Source organism: Mobula hypostoma, chromosome 3 (genome assembly GCF_963921235.1).
Source record: "Mobula hypostoma chromosome 3, sMobHyp1.1, whole genome shotgun sequence".
Classification (NCBI taxonomy): domain Eukaryota; kingdom Metazoa; phylum Chordata; class Chondrichthyes; order Myliobatiformes; family Myliobatidae; genus Mobula; species Mobula hypostoma.
Window position 1 is genome coordinate 71,276,665 of NC_086099.1, and position 22,007 is coordinate 71,298,671.

General features: G+C 40.5%; 1 protein-coding gene across 1 annotated transcript in view; it reads right to left on the reverse strand.

Annotated features, from left to right (window-relative positions):
- pgm2 (phosphoglucomutase 2) overlaps positions 1-22,007 on the reverse strand; it is a 66,323-nt gene that overhangs the window by 9,446 nt on the left and 34,870 nt on the right. Inside the window, exons 6-11 of the mRNA XM_063043309.1 lie at positions 20,316-20,509; positions 19,185-19,374; positions 14,460-14,557; positions 12,654-12,834; positions 9,316-9,409; positions 5,448-5,577 (exon numbers count right to left, since the gene is read on the reverse strand). Of these exons, the coding sequence (XP_062899379.1) occupies positions 5,448-5,577; positions 9,316-9,409; positions 12,654-12,834; positions 14,460-14,557; positions 19,185-19,374; positions 20,316-20,509 (887 nt within the window). The remainder of the gene's footprint in view (positions 1-5,447; positions 5,578-9,315; positions 9,410-12,653; positions 12,835-14,459; positions 14,558-19,184; positions 19,375-20,315; positions 20,510-22,007) is intronic.

Consider the following 22,007-nt stretch of genomic DNA (forward strand, 5'->3'; position numbering starts at 1 on the left):
GCCTGGTATGGAGGGGCCACTGCACAGGATCAGAAAAGGCTGCAGAAAGTTGTAAACTTAGCCCCTCCACCATGGGTACTAGCCTCCTCAGCATCCAGGACACTTTCAAAAGGCAATGCCACAAAAGGATGGCATCCATTAATAAAAGCCCCCATCACCCAGGACATGCCCTCTTCTCATTGCTACTATCAAGGTGGTGGTACAGGAACTTGAAGACAAACACTCAATGTTTCTTCTCCTCCAGCATCAGATTTCTGAATGGACAATCGACTCATGAATACTGTCTCAGTATTTTTCTCCTCTCTGTTTGCACCACTTATTTAAATTAATTTTTGAATATTATATATATATATATATATACTTTTTTGTAATTTATAGTTCTTATTATGTATTGCAATGTACTACGGTCACAAAACAACAAATTTCACAACATATGCCAGTGATACGAAATCTGATTCTGAGATCTTCTGAGTGCCTGGGGATCCCTAAAAGTTGTTTATTTTCGGGAGCAACATAAGATGACCTCCCAAATATATGCACAAGCCTCCACAATCATGGCCAAATTTAATGATGAATTGAATTATTTTTCCCCGAATCACAAGGTAATATTTCTAACACTTGAAAATCCAGACTGAGAAACATGCATTCAAATAATCTAGCAATGTTCATCCAAAATTTACTATGAATTTTCAAGGACTCTTCTCCATCACTATCTGCACACCCTTGCTCCTTTCATGTTGAAAAGTTCATTTGGATAATCAAACAATTTCCATTTCAAATATCAAAGTAAATTTATTATTAAAGTACATAAATGTCACCATATACTACCGAGATTCATTTTCTCGTGGGTATTCATAGCAGAACAAAGAAATACAATAGAATCAATGAAAAACTACGATGACTGACAAACAACCATTGTGCAAAAGTCAAACTGAGCAAATACAAAAATAATAACAATAATAATGATAAGTAAATTGAAAACAAATATTACTGAGAACATGAGTTGTACAGCCCTTGAAAGTGAGTTCATAGGTTGTAGTGTTTCGCCGAGCACTTACGCTGTCTGCCAGTAGAAGCAGGATCTCCCAGTGGCCACCTATTTTAATTCCACTTACCATTCCGATACGTCAATCCATGGCCTCCTCTACTGTCATGATGAGGTCACACTCAGGCTGGAGGAACAACACCTATATTCCGTCTGGGTAGCTTCCAACCTGATGGCACGAACATCGATTTCTCGAACTTCCTGTAAAGGCACCCCCACCTTCTCCTTCACCAGTCCCCATTCCCTTTTCTCTCTCTCACCTTAGCTCCTTGCTTGCCCATCACCTCCCTCTGGTGGTCCTCTCCCCTTTTCTTTCTTCCATGGCCTTCTGTCCTCACTGCTCAGACTCGCCCTTCTCCAGCCCTGTATCTCTAACCAATCAACTTCCCAGCTATTTACTTCATCCCTCCGCCTCCCAGTTTTACCTATCACCTTGTGTTTCTCTCTTCCCTCCCCCACTTTAAATCTACTCATCTTTTTTTCCTCTAGTCCTGCTGGAAGGTCTCAGCCCAAAACATTGACCATACTTTTTTCCATACGGTAGATGCTGCCTGGCCTGCTGAGTTCCTCTAGCATTTTGTGTGTGTTTTGTCGCTTATGGAATCAGTTCAGAGTTGAGGTGAGTGAAGTTATCCACATTGGTTCAGGAGCCTGATGGTTGAAGGTTAATAACTGTTCCTGCATATGGTAGTGTGGGACCAAAGGCTCCTGTAAATCCTTCCCGATGGTAGCAGCGAGAAGAGAACGTGGCCTGGATGGGTAGGATACTGATTTATTGTGGCAGTGCTCCATGTTGATATGCTCAATGATTGGGCGGGGGTGGGGCTTTTCTTAGGATAGACTGGGCTGTATCCACTACTTTTAGCTGGTTACATTCTTCCAAGATCATGATGGCAGAATTGCACTGCACTTCACAATATACAATAAATGTTAAAATGTTAGATCAGCAGAGACCCGATAGCTTCATGAGACCGTTAGAGTGAGTTTTTGGGTAGATGATTCATTTACACTTAAATGACTCTGGCCATCAGTCTTCTGTTTGACAAAGTACTGTGGATTGGGTTCACAACAATCCATTTCCTAAAAGCTGTGAATATCGGAATACTAGCCAGACGCTGTGGATGGACGTAGGAAGTTTACAGGTAGTTTCGAAGACAGCCTCATCTATACAGGTGTCCCCCGCTTTTCGAACGTTCGCTTTATGAAACCTCACTGTTACGAAAGACCTACATTAGTACCCTGTTTTCGCTTTCAGAAGGTGTTTTCACTGTTATGAAAAAAATTCAGCGCGCGCCCTGAGCAGCCACTCTCCCCGGATTCGGAACGGCATTCTCGCCGGCATTGCTTTAACAGGAGCCTGTGAGCAGTCGTTTGCAAGATGAGTTCTATGGTGTCGGAAAAGCCTGGAAGAGCTCGTAAGGGTGTTACACTTAGCGTAAAACTAGACATAATTAAGCGTTTCGATCGTGGTGAATGAAGCAAGGACAAAATGAGTTTGGCTTGTGGAAGCTGATGAACATGATGTTGAAGAGGTTTTGGCATCCCATGACCAAGAACTAATAGATGAAGAGCTGATGCAATTGGAAGAGGAAAAGATAACAATCAAAACCGAATGAGTAATGATAAAGTATGACTTTAATTTTGAAAGGGTACATAGGTTTAGGGGATATTTGCAAGATTCTTTGAGTCCTTACAAACAACTGTATGATAAAAAAAAATGCGCGAGGGTCAGCAGAAAAGCAAGCCCTCCACATCGGCCACAGCAGATGACGAACCTCAACCTTCGACATCGAGGCGGGCAGTCATAGGAGAAGATGAGCTGCCTGCCCTGATCGACGATGAGATGACACCCCCGTGTCCCACCACACCAACAACCGGGCCCCGGACAGATACTGTACCGATTCGCGAAGAATGCAGCAGCAGCAGCCGGGAGGCACACAGCATATCTTTAAGAAAAAAGCCAAAATAAACATGCTAATTAATTAGGTGCCGCCCCACACGTAATTGCCGGCCCAGATCAGAGGCGGTGCAATCGGAAATCGGCACTGATCTGGGCCGACAATTGCGTGTTGGGCAGCACATAATTAATCAGCATGTTTACTTCGGCTTTTTTCTTAAAGATGTGCTGGGTGCGTCCCGGCTACCGCTGGACCCCTGCGTGCTTCGCAGCAATGTATCAGTTGGTGGCCCGGAGGGTGGGGGCCACTGCACCACCCAAACTCCGACTCAGCCTAACACTCCTCCATCAGTGTGCTCTGCGCTGTCCCAATTCCGGTAAGTGATACTACACTGTACATACATTATTTCTACTTTATATCGGCTGTGTATTTTTACACGTTATTTGGTATGATTTGGCAGCTTCATAGTTTAAAGATTACTGGACAGCGCTTGCGCTGTGTTTTTGCCAACAGCGCTTGCGTGAGATTTTTTGCCGACAGCACTTGCGTGAGATTTTCGCTACGGAGATCTGTGCCGGCAATGATTGTGGAAAAGTAGTTCTACTTTATATAGGCTGTGTATTTATCATATCATTCCTGCTTTTACTATATGTTACTGTTATTTTAGGTTTTATGTGTTATTTGGCATGATTTGGTAGGTCATTTTTGGGTCTGCAAACGCTCACAAAATTTTCCCATACAAATAAATGGTAATTGCTTCTTCGCTTTACGACATTTTGGCTTACGAACCGTTTCATAGGAACGCTCTACCTTCGGATGGCGGGGGAAACCTGTACTTTATAAATATTAATTGTCCTCTATGTTAGCACGTAAAATACCAAGTAAATGTATTGTGGATTTGACTTGCACGCCTAAAGGCTGTGAGTACCAACCCAGACATGTTGGTGTCGGGAGGAAAGGATGAAGTCAGAAGGTGTGATGTTTTGAATGTAGCTTCAAAAGGAAATATTGTCTATGCATTGTCTATAACTTCGTAAATAGCGATTGCCCTTTGTGTTTAACATATAAATATCGAGCCGACATTGGGCTAGCAGACCTTTCTACCGAAAGCGTCTCTGTCCGTATGATGCCTGCTGTACCTTGTTGTGTCGAATAAAGAAGCTGCTACCAGTAGCTACCAGTAACTCTCTCTCTCCAGTGATTTCATCCATGCTACAAAGACATCAATGGTAGTTAGGCAGGTACTATTAGTCTTAAATTACCATTTAAAAGGTATCAAGCTAGACTGAATGATATTTCTTCCTGTCAAATTTCTCAGCAAAGCATCCTGTATTGGAGAGATGTCAAAGGCCCCAAACAGACATTCCAGTCGTTTGAACAGTCAATCTTGATCTCGTGGCAATATATGAAGTTTACCAAGTCGTTACTGTTGTGAATTTTCTTCAGCCAGTATCATTAAAATTACAGGAGCTATTTGTTACTTAATTTTTGCATATTGGGTGCAGTGGCTCTAGCAGATGCTCACTATCAACACTTAAAAGGAATTACCAGAGCACAAAGCATTCCAATATTGTGGATATACAAAATTTGCCATGGAAAATCAAAGGTCTTTTATTATTAGTGAAATTCTCTTTTAGTTTAATATTGTAGTTGTCAAGTGCTAAGAAAACACTAAATATAGCAGAAAGGCAATGCTTTATTGCTGACCCATTCGTGTATTTATGGAGGAAGTAAAAGATTTGGTTTCTGACTGAAATGTGCCAGGATGTCCCTAGAGTAGCTGAGTTAACATTTTTTCTGGTCTTTTGACAGTCAGTGCTCAGGACCATGTGACTGGGAATGGATATATTGTAATCTGCAGATCTTAAACCATATGCTGCCCTGGTTGTGCCACTGCTGCTTTTAACTTTTGGATTCAATTGAAGGACAAATTCAGAGAGTACTCTTAAAGCAATGCATTTTTAGATACTGGCAACCAGAAATAAGACCGAAAACGCTGAAAGCACCCAGCGACCAGGCAGCATTTGTGAAAACAAAAATGGAATTATTTTAAGGCCTTTCATCAGAAATTTTCATAATTCAAATATTGGGTGTTTAGTATTCACAAGGCAAATGAGGTAAAGTTACAATCCGACACATTATATGTACCCAAGGCATTCAAAAACAGTGGAATACTACTGAGAGTGACGCATTTTTTTTCAATGGCATAAAATGATGACAATCATATCTCATTATCTTAAATTGCAAATGCTTGTTTGAGGCTTTTTGATATATTGAGTTGTTATTCCAGATTACTAGTATCTGCAGTATTTCCTTTGATATTTCAATGGCACTGTTATCAATTCATTGAAAGAGGCAACTCTGAGCAAGTCCCAAACTCAATAATAGAAAATTCAGTGGGACCAAGTTATAGAGGGTTTCCTAGTAATAAAGCAGCAGTCAATTTGCAGTTGAGTGAAAGACAAATAAAGGGAATATTTTAACATGACAATATTATTACTTACTCTTCATAAATTGCTTTGAGCTGCTGGGACAGTGTGATGTTCTTGCAAGCTAAAAAGCTAGCCATTTCTGCAACAATGGCTGCAGCACTAACACCATCTTTATCTAGGACGAATTCAGTAGACATATAACCTACATGAAACAAATAAATTAGTAGATAAACTATTTAGTGTTCACATAACTTATGAATACCCCCATTTTAAAGTAATACTGTCTCCAGGCATGTCTTGACCTTGACCAAAGAGTCTGTGAGGCATTACTGGGGAAGGGGGAGTTTGAAATGAAAATAAAAACATGATGGAAGTCAAATAAAATTGGGAAATACTCAAATGAGTCTAGAATAAAAATAAATCTTTAGAGGGCAGCTCTTCTTAAAAAAAAATCTGATTCCTGTTCTGTTGAAAGATTATACCTAATAAGGACAGGACACGTATCATGAGCGGTAGGGCACTAGAGAGTACTGAAGAACAGAGGGACTTTGGTGAACAAGTCCAAAGATCCTTGAAAGTGGCAACGTACATAGATGGGGGTGCCTGCCTTCGCCTGCTGTGGCATAGAAAAGAATACATAAACAGGAAGGGTATGGTTTAAAAAAACATCAAACTAGTTAGAACACATCTAGAATATTAAAACACTATGGGAAGGATGTGATTGTGAGGAAACTAACAAGGATGTTGCCTATTATGAAATGCTTCATTTATGAAGGAACACTGGATAAGCTGTGTTTGTCCTCCTTGGGGTCAAGGAATCTGAAGGCGAGCCTAATGGAGATATAGTAATTATGTGATGCATGGATAGGGTAGAAAGTCATATACTCTTCCTCAAGGCACAGATGCCTTAAAACAGAAGGCATAAGTCTAAGGCAGTGGTCCCCAACCAAAGCAAGTGCTACCGGGCCGTGAGGAAACGATATGATTTGGTGATCTGAAACGATGAGTCAGCTGCACCTTTCTTCATTCCCTGTCACGCCCACTGTTGAACTTGAACGCACGTGAGGTCATTACCCACGAGAGGTCATCACCCACGCGAGGTCATCAGTTATCCATTAACCTACAACTACTCGATGAGAGTTTCTTTGGAAGAATTGGTAGGGGACATAAAAGGCCTAACGATGATGATAATGCACAGGCAGCTGAGGCAGTGACTGCAAAAACAAAGAAAGCTTCCTTCAACAGAAAATATGATGAGTCGTACATAAAATTTGGCTTTATTGCGATCGGTGACTCGCACGCTCCAAGCCCCCTGTGTGTGATATGTGGAGACAAGCTGTATAATGAGGCAATGAAGCCCTCAAAACTGTTTCGGCACCTTGAGTCTAAGCACCCTGCACTTAAAGATAGACCTGTTGAGTTTTTTGAGTGGAAAAAACGTGAGCAAGCGGGACAGAAGCAAGTGCTGAGAGCCACCACCTCCACAAATGCTGCTGCTCTGAGAGCGTCGTACTTAGTGGCTAGCCGTATTGCTAGGGCTAAGAAGCCTTTCACCGTTGGTGAAGAATTGATTCTGCCTGCTGCCAAGGGCATGTGCCGTGAACTGTTGGGAGAAGCTGCACCTAACAAGGTGGCACAGGTTTCTCTTTCAGCTACACAGTTTCATGGAGAATTGATGACATAGCGGAGGACATTGAAGCACAGCTGTTGGAACGGCTTAACGAGTCACCATGGTATGCTATCTAAGTCAACGAGTCTACCAATGTCAATAACAAGGCAATACTGCTGATTTAAGTGCGATATATATTTCAAGACGATGTGCACAAGGATATGTTGTGCGCACTGCTGCTGCCAGCTAACACAACTGGGGCAGAACTATTCAAGTCTTTGAATGACTACATGTCAGGCAAACTGGACTGGTCATTCTGTGTTGGAATATGCACAGACGGGGCTGCAGTTATGACTGGATGGTTGTCTGGTTTCACTACCCGAGTCAAAGAGGTTGCTCCTGAATGCCAGTCTACACACTGTGTCACACACAGGGAAATGCTGGCTAGCCGAAAAATGTCACCTGATCGTAACAGCGTATTGAGTGACGTTGTTGAAGTTATCAATCACATCAAAGCAAAAGCCCTTAACTCACATCTGCTTGAGCAGCTTTGCGAGGAAATGGATGCAGAGCACAAACACTTTCTCTTACACACTGAAGTCAGGTGGCTATCAAGGGGGAGAGCCCTGGCCAGGGTTTTTGAGTTAAGAGAAAAGCTACAGAGATTTCTTTCAGGAAAAAAGTCACCACTGGCAGCACACTTCAGTGACGAGGAGTGGATAGCAAAACTCGCTATCTGTGTGACATCTTCAACCTGCTCAATGAACTCAATTTGTCATTTCAGGAGAGAATGACAACTGTCTTCAAGTTGGCAGATAAAGTGTCTGCTTTCACAGCCAAACTAGAACTGTGGGGATGGTGAGTGGACAGGGGCATATTTGACATGTTCCCAACATTAGCAGGGATTTTGGGAGAGACTGAGGCTGCACCGTCCTTCTCACAGCTGGTTAACAATCACCTATCTTCACTGTCGACAGAATTCGAGCGTTACTTCCCAGCCGCAAATGACCCAAGACATGCAAAGGAATGGGTCCGTGACCCATTTGTGAATGTCCCCGGTGAATCATCCATGTCAGCATGGGAAGATCAACTCCTCGAGCTTACAAATGACGGTGGGCTGAAAAGTATGTTTGACATAACAGGTCTGCTGGCATTCTGGGTCAAAGTCAAGGCTGAATATCCTGAGATAGCCACGAAAGCACTGAAAACATTGCTTCCATTTCCAACATCTTATCTCTGTGAAGCGGGGTTTTCTGCAATGAATGCAACGAAAACTAAATTGCGGAATAGACTGGGCATAAGGAACCCCCTTCAAGTATCGCTGTCTCCCATCACCCTTCGATAGGACTGTGTTGTTGCAGGGAATCAAGCCCAGGGCTCCCACTGATTCAGCGATATTGGTGTGTTGCAATGATTTTATATGGTCATACGAGGAAAATATGCGCCATGTGTTTAATATCCAAACGTTACTTAAAATATTATGTTATTGACTTACAAGTGACTTATAATTGACTTATCACTATATTCATGCAAGGAAAATATGTGCTGTGTGTTTTAATATTAAATTCGTTAGATAAACCCTTTTAGAAACAAAATTGAGTGCATTAGCCACCTATAAGTGACTTATAGTTGAGTTATCACCTATATTCCAGTCGTGATTAACACCCCCCCGTCGGCCGGTCCGCAAGAATATTGTTAATGTTAAACTGGTCCATTGTGCTAAAGAGGTTGGGGACCCCTGGTCTAAGATACAGACTGAAAGGTTTAAGGGAGACTTGACATAGAAAGTTTTCACCCAGAGGTAGTCACAAAGCCTGGGAGAGTGATAGAGGAGGGTATTCTTGTAACATTAAATATCTATGTGAGCACTTGATCACTTAGGCATAGTAGGCTATGATGCAAGTGCTGGTAGATGGGACTAGTACAGATAGGTATATGGTTGTCATCAAGTGCATGGTAGTCCTAAGGGTCGGGTTCTGAGTTTTAAAGGGAGGATGAAAAGTAGTTAACATAAATACAGTGGAGTTCAAAATGAACATTTGTTGGAATATAAATAATGGGGGGAGTTTTGGTTAAAGTCCTGAACATTACAAACATCGGTCACAAAGACAGACCAATTTTTGGTAGATAGTTAAATGTACAGTTTATATATAAACAACTTATTAAAAAAATTAACAAATCTTGTATCCTGCACCAATATAAACCCTGATTGCACTTTGTTAATAGAATACACTGCCTTCCTGTATTGAATGTGTAGATGCTGTGTGGGATCGCTTTTAAGATACACAAATAAGTTGCAAATAAACAACAGGTGATTAATAACAGACTCACCAATTGCCTCTTCAAATGCAAAAAGCACCTCATTGCCCTTGTCTATCAGTTCTTTAGCTTTGTTTCCCATCCACTTAAAGCCAGTTAAGGTTTCCTAAAAGAATATAAAATATCATCTGAACTGGTGTCATTGCAAGTAAATTTCATTTTCACATTTCCACAATTTAAACATTTTTTGGATGCTGGATTGAAATGCAAGATAAAATGATTCTTAGCCATTCTAATTAGTAAACTTGATCAGTTCTAATATCTTATTTAATTAAAGTACCGTGCAGTTATAAACAGAACCGAGTTCTGCAATGCTGGAAATCTAGAGTAACACACAAAAATGCCAGATTAAGTCTTAATGAAGGGTCTCAGCTTGAAATGTTGATTGTTTATTCCTCTCCATAGATGCTGTGTGACCTATTGAGTTCCTCCAGTATATTTTGTGTTACTCTAGCAGGGGTTCCCAACCTGCGGACCACATACCCCTTGGTTACTGGGAGGGGTCCATGGCATAAAACAATTGTCATCAGCTTTACGCAAGTAACACGTCCATTATCATAATGGCAGGGATTCATCCAGATATGTATGCAAATATTGCAATACTTCACCAAAATTATGTTGTTGAGGTGCTGATGCTTAAAAATTAAGCAAGCACAGATTTATTTTCCCTCAGCCAACTACTGGGCTCTAAAAAGTCTTAGAGAAGCTGCAGAGCAACCAGAACTCCATTTTATTTCTCAGCACTGAGCCTTAAAGACATGTTCTTTAAAAGATAGTCATAAGTCATTCTTATCCAAGAAATATTCTCCAGCACATTGGTAAGGCCCAGCACAGTAGCAAGCTATATTTCCTAGATGGGCTAACAGGTGGCAAGGCCAGTTCCCAGAGTCACCACTAGTCAAAGTTGTTGAAGTTGAATATGTGTAAATGCTTTCAACATTCAAAAACACTGAAGAACTGGTAAATCGTAAAATACCTTTACAAAATTTGAAGCGTTAAAAATGAAAATACAATAAAGGATGTATGAAATAAAAGTCAATCACATTTAAATCAAACCAGATCAAATAATGAGAAAACTAACTTTTCTCTAAGTAACTATAATAAAATTATGAGTTATACAATATCCCATCATTCAGGAATCCTGATGAACCAGCATCTAGTTCACTAGGACCTATTCGAACATAGATTTTAAACATACCTGGCTTTCTGGAAAATAAATTACCTTGCAACATCTTAACTAAAATACCGTAAGCAGCAAGTAATAGACAGAGTTAAGTAGTCCCGCAACCAACTGATCAAATCTAAGCTCTGTAGTCCTGCCACGTCCAGCCGTGAATGGTGGTAGACATTCAAACAACTCACTGGAGGAGGAGGCTGCACAAATATCCCCATCCTCAATGATAGAGGAGCCCAGCACACCTGTGCAAAAGATAAGGCTGAGGCATCTGCAACAATCTTCAGTCAGAAGTGATCCAGGTCAGCCTTCTCCAGAAGTCCCCAGCATCCTAGATGTCAGTGTGCAGCCAATCCAATTCACTCCACCTGATATCAAGAAATGGCTGAAAGCACTGGATACTGCAAAAGCTATAGGCCCAGACAAAATTCCAAGCAAAAGTCCTGAAGCCTCGTGCTCCAGAACCTGCCGCGCCAATAGCCAAGCTGTTCCAGTACAGCTACAACACTGGCATCTACCCAGCAATATGGAAAATTGCCCTGGTACGTCCTGTACACAATCGTTACGTAACCGGCAACAATGACTATTAATTGAGACAGGTTTTATGAAAACAACCAAACATTTAAACACATATAAGCGATAAGGGAAAAAAAAACAAAGGAAAACTTTAACTGGAGGTTAAACAGGTACGCAGCCATTCATCAACTCCACTCGGCTCTGGTTCTTAAAGAGTTAAATGCGGAAACAGTTCTTAAAGCGATACAGTCAGATATAGTTCTTAAAGCAATAACTTCAAAAGTCCAACAGTTTTACACATTCAATTGGGAGAGACTTTGGAGAACGATTTCTTCACCGACACACCTTTACTGCTGGTTCTGTCCACAGGATTCCCGATGCTGAAAATAAATGGTTTAAGTCGACTGATCTTAAATTCCTTTTAGAGAGAGAGCCTTTGTGCATGAACTCATTGCGTTTTTATAAGAGTTATCTCAATGCAGGTTCTCTTCAACAAAGACTCAATAAGGTCGATCCTTTATTAAACTGCCAAATGATGCCGACTTCTCTCGATCCTTCACTTCGACGAATTCTTCACTCTCCCTTCAAAACTGTTGGAATTGAGTAAATTGGCACTTCCAGCCACAAATTTCCAGTTCAAATACAATATCTCGTAAGAGAACACACCTTCCATTTTACAAATGAAACTACATCACAAAAACAAACACGCAACAGAAACGGAGGCACAACACGTTCTACCTGGAAATCTACAAACTCAAAAACCCACTGCGTCACCTGGGTCGACCCTTAGATAGTCACAGGGCACATGTCATCATGTGACCTCACATCGGCGGGAAAAATCACATCAGGGGACCTCCAAAAGACCAGTACAGCATTCTCACAAAAAAAAAACAGATCTCCTTGAGCATGTAACACAAGAAACAGGACAAGTCAAACCCGGCCAGTTACCACCCTATCAGCCTACTCTCAATCATCAGCAAAGTAAAGGAAGGGATCATCAACAGTGCTATCATGCAGCACCTACTCGGCAATAACTTGCCAGTGGATGCCCAGTTTGGGTTCCGTCAAGACCACTCCGCTCCTGATCTCATCACCTCCTTGGTCCAAACATAGACCAAAGAGCTAAATACCAGAGTGAGGGGAGAGTGATAGCCCTTGACATCAAGGCAGCATTGACCATTGACTGAGTATGGCATCAAGGTGCCCTAGCTAAAATGGAGCCAATGGGAATTAGGAGAAAAACCCTCCGCTATTTGCAATCATACCCGACACAAAGGAAGATGGTTGTGGTGGTTGGAGGTCAATCATCTCATCCTCAGGACATTACAGCAGGAGTTCCTCAGAGAAGTGTCCAAGGACAAGCCATCTTCAGCTGCTTCATCAGTGACCTTCCTTCTGTCATAATGTCAGAAGTAGGGATGTTCACAGATGACTGCACAATGTTCTGCACCATTGTGACTCCTCACAGAGTGAAGCAGTTCATACCAAAGTGCAGCAGGGCCTGGACAATATCCAGGCTTGAGCTGATGTGGCAAGTAACAATTCTGTATTCCTATTTCTGTACAATAATGCTCTATGTTCATAGTTTTGTGATTTGTTTCATATTAAAATCAAACAAACAATTATTTAACAGACATAATTATCAAAAACAAGCATTTACCTCAAAATGAAATCCTTCCTTTAGTGCAATTGCCTGGAGAATTTTTGAAGAGACTGTACTTGCTAACATATACACATTTTTCAGACGAGAGGACTCTGGATTTAGCTTCTTCCAGCAAGTAAAAATCCACCAGCCCAACAAGGCACCCAATTCGTTCCCTGAAAACACTTTCCATTCTCCACTAAGAGCAAAAAGAAGATATTTTATTCTCAACATTAGTTCTTTTTTAGCTAAAAGTATAGAGTGTTTGATAGCTCTTGTCCTGCACTTGCACGAACTTAGAAGAATGAAGGGGGATCTGACTGAAACATACCAAATATTGAAAGGTTTAGATACAGTAGATGTGGGGAAGATGTTTCCTACAGTGGAGGAGTCTAGGACTAGAGGGCACAGCCTCAGAATAGAGCGATGCCAATTTACCAAAGAGATGAGGAGGAATTTCTTTAGTCAAAGGGTAGTGAATCTGGAATTCATTGTCACATACGGCTGTGGAGACCAAGTCATTGAGTATATTTAAAGCAGAGGTTGAAAGGTTCTTGATTAGTCGGGGTATTAAATGTTATGGGTAGAGGTAGGAGAATGGGGTTGAGAGGAATAACAAATTAGCCCCGATGGAATGACAAAGTAGACTTGATGGGTCAAATAGCTTAATTCTGCGCCTATGCCTAATGTCTTATGATTATTAATTTTGATTATAGAAGCCTAAAACCCATCCACAGGTAGTGTTGGTAACATGCATCCTCCAACCCTTGTTTAATATGACGCATGCTTCCTACTTGCGAAGTCTCTCATTGTCAGAGAAAAAAGAAAAATACAGTCAATTCTGGTTAATTAGGCTATTAGTTATTCAGGACAGCTGCTTATTTGTGACAACCCTTAAAGGACAGAAAATAATTAAGATAGGTGGGATTCCCTTTATTTGGGACACTATGCTGCTTAATTGGGACAGCAGACTGTTACTGAACAGTTTCTAACTAGCCTCAGTCATGTGGACTTGTGTGACCATTGGACACTGTAATGTGCTTAGAGCAGACAGTTTTTAAATAGTGTCAGTTGTGTGTGTTTGTGTTCAAACAGCAGTAACTTTTGTCAGTGATAGTTGGTGAGAAATGAGCAGAAAGACAATTTTGAACTGTTTTGCAAACTGCAGTTTCAAGCATTCAGGCTTGAAGATGCCAGAAACAGCTGGGAGTGAAAAATCAAACTGTTTCACTACTTCAACAAGTTAGAAACTATGAAGAATATGAAGGTATTGACAATCATATTGAATATTACAATGAAAATGAAGATTTGGAGGATGGATTGTGGAAAGGATTGTACAAAGGCAGTCCATTATCTGCCTAGGTGTCTGCGCTGATTTTGTTCAGTTACAGTCAACCAAAAGACCAGGGCAGCATACACTGGATGAATTGATAACTATTAGGAACTAATACAGTTTTATAGTACTGTAGTAGCATTGGCATTGTTCTAGTTTGTTCTGTGATACACTTAAATACATAATTTGTTACACAGTTAAACAGTTAGTCTTTCTTATAGTCATTTTTATTTCCAGAGAACTTCTGGGGCAGCCTATAATTGGGTCAAAATGTACTGGTACCAATGTGTCCCAATTAACCAGAATCCACAGTACTTATTTATATCCTCATAATGATCAGAAGTCACTTTACCTGGGAAAATCATACAACATCTGAAAACCCATCTGAAATGTTACCTGAATATCTTAGAAATGCAGTCAGCTGGTAGGAGCATGCAAGCAAAGAGCAATGCAGTACTTGTTGATATTTTACCTACTCAGAAACTGCTTACCCTTCTTGCTTCTCAGCCACAGCAAGACGGTCAGCATCTGGGTCATTTGCCAAAATGATTTTGGCTCCTTCCTTGTCAGCTAGGGCAAAGGATAATGTCTGGAAACAATAAAAGTGTATCACTTTAGGTTCTATGGTAAAATAGCTTTCCACAGTATTCATTTGGCACGCTTCCACAAGTTATCTGGACAAGATTTGACAGAAAGCTCATCTGTGATCCAGTGATAAAATGGAAACAAGCCACACTACACACAAGTTCAAAGCTTTAAAGTGAAGAGTCACAAACCACTCAATTGTAAATCAGAAGGTAATTTGCTAGAAGTGGCTTTTTAATGTTAGAATGTACTTGGTGCTAAACAGCTATTCCTTTGCTTGCATCTTCGGAAGCAGCTCTATTTCCATCTTTAATATCTTTATTTTTCCCTTTCAGGGTTCTTTTGAAGACCCTGGCCTGGAGTTACACGCTGACTATTACACAGTTACATGGAGGATCAGAGGTGACCTGATGGAGGTGTATAAGATGATGAGAGGCATTGATTGTGTGGATAATTAGGGGCTTTTTTCCCAGGGCTTAAATGGCTGCCACAAGAGGGCACAGGTTTAAGGTGCTTGGGAGTAGGTACAGAGGAGAAGTCAGGGGTAAGTTTTTTTTATATAAACACAGAGAGTGGTGAGTGCGTGGAATGGGCTGCCAGCAACGGTGGTGGAGGCGGATACGATAGAGTCTTTTAAGAGACTTTTGGATAGATACATGGAGCGTAGAAAAATAGAGGGCTATGGGTAACCCTAGTAATTTTAAGGTAGGGACATGTTCGGCACAACTTTGTGGGCCGAAGGGCCCATATTGTGCTGTAGGTTTTCTATGTTTCTGTAGTTCTTTTCAGGAATGGGACCCACTCCCGGGGTTTCGTAACCCACTGTTGTCGTTCAGCACGCCAAGGGCTCGGATTTGAAAGCCTAGGATTTCAGGGCTCTGGGGAGAGTCGGCGTCACAACAGGAGACCTGTGTGGCATCGGGGGAGTCAGAATATCTGTGGTTGTGTGCCCAGATTTTTGGGCACAGAGCTGAAAAAAGCGATGCGGTTTAACATCATAAACCACGAGTTTTTTGTTATGTCTCCCCATTCGCTTGGAAAACTGAGACACCTCTTTCTCCCTTATTAGGGAGAGAGAGAACCCATGGTATGTCGAATACCAGGTGAAACATGAAGTCTTTGGGGTACCTGCAAGTCTGTGTCTTTGCTGTTGCTTTGCTCACACTTGAGTGCTTGTTGGTGGGTGTCGATTTCCTTTTTTTTGCCGGTGGAGGGAGGGGGGAGCTGAGGGGGGGACTTTGGGGTTCTAACATTTGATTGTCGTTCATTCTTAGGGGCATTCCTCTGTTTTTGCGGATGGTTACAAAGAAAAAGCATTTCAGGATGTATATTGTATACATTTCTCTGACATTATATTGTACCTTTGAAACCCTTTGAATAAAACTTCTGTACAATTATAAACAAAGAAAATGTAGCTGTAGAGATTTTCATTCTTTAAATTCAGAATCTTGAACACTGAATATTGTTCTTGCTGTAGCTTCATTTGTTTTAATCAAAAAATACTCAAAGCTGATGGTACTAAACTTTACTCTTCACATGACTACACTGCAAGGATTGTTTAGTATATTCACCTCAAAAAGTGAAAATTGTTTAAAGATAGAAATGTCAAACAAATCTTCTATTTACCCATTTTTCCATTTGCCTCTAGAAAATGAGTACTGATGTACATCTTTCAAACGTAACACAATATAACAGGGAAGAATACTAAAAACTACAAATGCTGGAAATGAAAACAGAAACAGAAAACGCTGTAAGCACTTAGCAAATCAGGCAGCATTGTAAGGAGGCCCTCAAAACTGAAGCATTTACTGTTTCTCCTTCCATGTATGCTGCCTGACCCATTTCGTGTTTCCAGCATTTACTGCATAATCAGAGCCTTGCTTCAAATTTCTGGCAAAGCTTTCACTTGTATCTGAGGTAATTTTACCGACTGCAATCTGAATACTGGAATGAGCTTTTAAATGGAGAAAGATTTAAAAAAATATTAAAACAATGTGTATTAGACATGTTAAGGTTCTACAAGTTCTCAATAAATGCAAATAACTATAAATCTAGATTAAACATGTTAAAGCTGGTCACCAGTAACTCACTTATTTAAAAATAAAATCTTATTTTCTTCAGTGGCCAGTATTATCCAATTTGGCGGTTACATTCAACCATATGTAGAGATATGTATATGTAAAACGCAAAAGCAGTTTTTACTACATGGGGTAGAGAGGTCATGAACCATATCTGGATTACAGAAGGAGATATTTGCTGTACTGAAATTAATTAGGATAGATAAATCCCCAGGTCCTGAAGAGGTGTCCCGTCGCTCTTTGTGAGAGGCTTGTCCAGAAACTGCAGGGGCTCTGGCTAAGGTGTCAGAGGACTAGAGGACAGTGTTCTGTTGTTTAGGAAAGGCTTTAAGAATAAACTGAGAAATTATAAGTTGATGAGCCTGATGTCAGTCATTGGTAAAATACTGGAAGGTATTACAAGGGACAGGATAGATCACTATTTGGATAGACAGTGCCTTATTAGGGATAGTCAACATGGCTTTGTAAATGGCAAGTCACATCTTACAAATCTTTTTTTTTGAGGAGGTCACCAAGATGGTTAACGAAGGAAAGGCAGAAAACGTTGTCTACATGGACCTTAGCAAGGGCTTTGATGAAGTCCTGCATGGGTGGCTGGACCAAAAGTTTAAATTGTTTGGCATTCAGGATAAAGGAGTCAATTTGACATTGGCTTAGCGAGAGAGCCAGAGAGTGGAAGTAAACAAGAAGCTTATTTCTTGGAATGGAGAAGATTCAGGGGAGATTAGATAGAAGTATACACTGAGGATGTGTGGGACAAAAACTAGAGGTCATATGTTCTGTTCTGGGACCTCTACTTTTTGTGATTTTTATTAACGACCTGGATGTGGGGGGTAGAAGGGTGGGTTGGCAAGTTTGCAGACGACACAAAAGTTGGTGGTGTTATAGATGGTGTAGAGGATTGTCAAACATTGCAGAGAGACTTTGATAGGATGCAGAAGTGGGCTGAGAAGTGGCAGATGGAGTGCAACCTGGAGAAGTGTGAGGTGGTACACTTTGGAAGGACAAACTCCAAGGCAGAGTACAAAGTAAATGGCAGGATACTTGGTAGTGTGGAGGAGCAGAGGGATCTGGTGGTACATGTCCACAGATCCCTGAAAACTGCCTCACAGGTAGATAGGGTAGTTAAGAAAGCTTATGAGGTGTGAGTTTTCATAAGTCGAGGGATAGAGTTTAAGAGTCGCGATGTAATGATGCAGCTCTATAAAACTCTGGTTGGGCCACACTTGGAGTACTGTGTCCAGTTCTGGTCGCCTCACTATAGGAAGGATTTGGACGCATTGGAAAGGGTACAGAGGAGATTTACCAGGATGCTGCCTGGTTTAGAGAGTATGGATTATGATCAGAGATTAAGGGAGCTAGGGCTTTACTCTTTGGAAAGAAGGAGGATGAGAGGAGATATGATAGAGGTATACAAGATATCAAGAGGAATAGATAGAGTGGACAGCCAGCACCTCTTCCCCAGGTCACCACTGCTCAATACAAGAGGACATGGCTTTAAGGTAAGGGGTGGGAAGTTCAAAGGGGATATTAGAGGAAGGTTTTTTTACTCAGAGAGTGGCTGGTGCATGGAATGCACTGCCTGAGTCAGTGGTGGAGGCAGATACACTCGTGAAATTTAAGAGACTACTAGACAGGTACATGGAGGAATTTAAAGTGGGGGGGTTATATGGGAGGAAGGGTTTGAGGGTTAGCACAACATTGTGGGCCGAAGGGCCTGTACTGTGCTGTACTGTTCTATGTTCTATGTTCTAACCTTCGTATTCCAACTTTATCTTCTTAGTGACTTTTTTAGTTGCCTTCTGTTGGTTGTTTAAAGCTTCCCAATCCTTTAACTTCCCACTAATTTTTGCTCAATTATATGCCCTCTCTTTGGCTTTTATCTTGGCTTTGTCTTGTTTTGTTAGCCATGGTTTATCATCTTGACTTCAGAATACTTCTTCCTCTTTGGGATGTATATACCCTGTGCTTTCTGAATTGCTTTCAGAAATTGCAGCCATTCCTGCCGTGCTGTCATTCCTGCCAGTGTTCTTTTCCAATCAATTCTGGCCAACTCCTCTCTCATGCCTCTGTAATTCCCTTTACTCCACTGTAATATTGATACATCTGACTTCAACTTTTCAACAGGACTTTATTTTCTGTGCAGCGTAGGAGAATGAGGGGAGATCTTAGAGATATACAAAATTATGAGGGGTATAGATAGGGTAAATGCCTATTAGCATTTATCCCCTCTTCAGGCTGGGTGAGTCCAGGGGTCACAATTTTAGGGTGAAAGGTAAAAAATTTGAGAGGAATCTGAGGAGGATCTTGGATCTTCTTCACTCAAAGGGTGCTGCGAGTGTGGAATAAACTGCTAGCAGAAGCAGTAGATTGGAGGTCAATTGTAACACTAAGAGAAGTATGGATAGGGTCAGGGATGAGAGAGGTATGGAGGGCAAGGGTCTGGGTGTAGGCAGGTAGGATTAGGCAGAACACCAGGCAGGGACAGGCTAGACTAGCCAAAGAAGCCTATTTTTGTGCTGTACTGCTCTAAGACTTCAGAAGTGAATTTACCAATACATCTTTGCCTTCTTCTGGATTTGGGTACTTGACTGTTGAAAACTCCGGATCAGGATCTTTCTGCTCTGGAACTGCAAGAGGAGGAGCCAAGTTGAATGCTTTGAAAGCCGACTGTACAAATTCGTGTCCAACTCCGTGCACAGATGTATGGATAAATTTAAGTTTGGTGCTTTTATTTATATCCCTAGAAATTAAACGGAAATTAAATTCAGATAAAAATATGAAATATGGCAAATGAAACCAATGATTAATTTATTAAATAAAAATGATGAACAAGCATAGAAAAATGAATCCATTATTATTTATTTGCAAATACATTGATAATACCTGAACCCATGCTAATTTGAGTGGTCAAGTACAATATGGTTGTTTCAAATATAAAAACTTCAGAGTTATGATTTAGCAAATATTGAAATGTCAGAATCATAATTTAAGTTCTTAGTGCCAATTTCACACTTGTTGCGCTAGGCACATTTAAGGATTAGTACACTAGTAAAACACAGGGAATGTATACAAGGCAGATTGATGGAAAGGTGCTCAGCAAAAGAAGTGGAAAGCTGTCAGGCACATAAGTTACAAAGATACAGAATGGCAAATTCATGACAATGGTGTAGTGAAGGACAAATTAGGTATGGTAGGAGGAGGGAGAAAAACAGTTATTTCCATTGCATGGCCACAATGATTGCACAGTGAAAAAAAATTACAAATTAACTTTAAACTTTTAAATAATGAATGCCAGAAATACTCAAACGAGTCAGGCATTATCTATCAGAATAGAAACAGATGTAACATTTATGGTTAATGATTTTATATCAGAATTAGAAAGTAAAATATTTAACACATTTTAAGCAAATGAAGGGTCAGGGAAGGAACAAACATAAAAGGTAGGAGTCGGCAAGAACATAATTTAACAAATGCAGCTTACTCTGATGAATAATGCTCACATTTTGTGCTTCTATATTTCATTTCCTCAGCACCTATATTTTGCTCTTATATAGCAGGAATTCAGACATAATTGAATTTAACCTAGTGTATCTTATTGCTCAAGTCTGACAATCAAATGATTAAACAATAAATATTACTAATAATTTTTTAACAGATAACAATATAATTGATCTGACTCACCTGTAAAAACAATGTTTCTGTAAACATTCAAAATATTTATTTTTCATATTTTCATAAGGATCTTTAATGAGGGAACTACAGTCAACAATCTTGTCATTCCATGACCCTTGCCACGGCTCTAAATTTTTCTCAATGGCCTTTGCGATTTCTTCATCATGGGGTTGTATAATCTGAGCCCCATTTTCCCAGTAAACCTGACAATTACCAACAAAACAGATTTGTGGCAAGATTCATAAACTTGCATCAACCTTCACCAGTTGTAAACAAAACTGTTCTAAATCATGCTTTTTAAACTAGATACCCAATAATTTTTGTTCCAAAGATTAAGCTAGATCATTCCTACAGATCAACTTTCCTCATACAATCTAATGGGAGAAGGGACATAGTCAAATGTGTTTAATTTGCAAGAAAATACCATGCATTATGTGAGTTACACAATTCATACAAAAAATTGTTATTGCAAAGGTGGCATTTGCCCTACTGAGTCCATGCTGTCTCATTTTAGAACTACCTATTAAGTCCTATTCCATCACTACAATGACATTAGGAAATAAAGTGCAATTCTGTGGGGAAAGAAAGCATTATTCCCAATTTTTGTCCACAATTTAAGATATTCATTTACTGGATGAACTGTGGGATTCCTCTACAAACAAGGATAGTCTGGCATGCACACAAATCAAATTTCATGAAAAATACACTATAATGCAACTTTGCAAATTTGGCAACGCACAGAATGCTGGAGGAAGTCAGCAGGCCAGGCATCTATGGAAAAGAGTATAGTTGACATTTCAGGCCAAGAACCTTCATCAAGACTGGTCTTTTACTCCCCCTCGTCCTGATGAGGGGTCTTGGCCCAAAACATCGACCGTACTGTTTTTCATAGATGCTACCTGGCCTGCTAGTTCCTCCAGCATTCTGTGTGTGTTCTTTGGATTTCTAGCATCTGCAGATTTTCTCTTGTTTGCAAATTTGGTCTGATTTTTGTGGCCTTGCATAACACTTCTGCATTACAATGAAGTGCAAGGCCACAAAAATTAGGCCAACATTATGAAGACACATATTGAGCAAAGAACAAAACTTACGATCTACTGATTTATGTAAGTGATAAGTATTGCTGGTATATATAGGCCTCTGAACAGTAGCTAGGATATGAGCTACAAATTACAACAGGAAATAGAAAATGCATGGGCAATATCATGATAGTCATAAGGGATTTCAATATGTCGGTAGATTTAGAAAATCAGAATTTGTGGAAAGCCTATAAGATCACTTTTTAGAGTAGTTAGAGGTTGAGCCCACTTGGGGATCAGCTATTCTGGACTGGGTGTTGTGTAATGAAATAGATTTGATTAGTGAGGTAAAGGAACTCTTAGGAGGCAGTGATCATAATATGATAGAATTCACCTTGCAGTTTGAGAGGGAGAAGCTAAAGTCAGTGGAGTAAAAGGAATTATAGAGGCATGAGAGATGAGCTGGCCAAAGTTGATTGGAAGAGGACACTAGTAGGGATGATGGCAAAATAGCAATGGTTGAAGTTTCTGGGGCATTTCGCAAAGCCCAGGATAGATACATCTCAAAGATGAAGAAGTATTCTAAAGGGAGGATAACACAACTGTGCCAGACAAGGGAAATCAAAAACAACATAAACGCAAAGGAGAGAGCATATACTATAGCAATTAGTGGAAAGAGGGA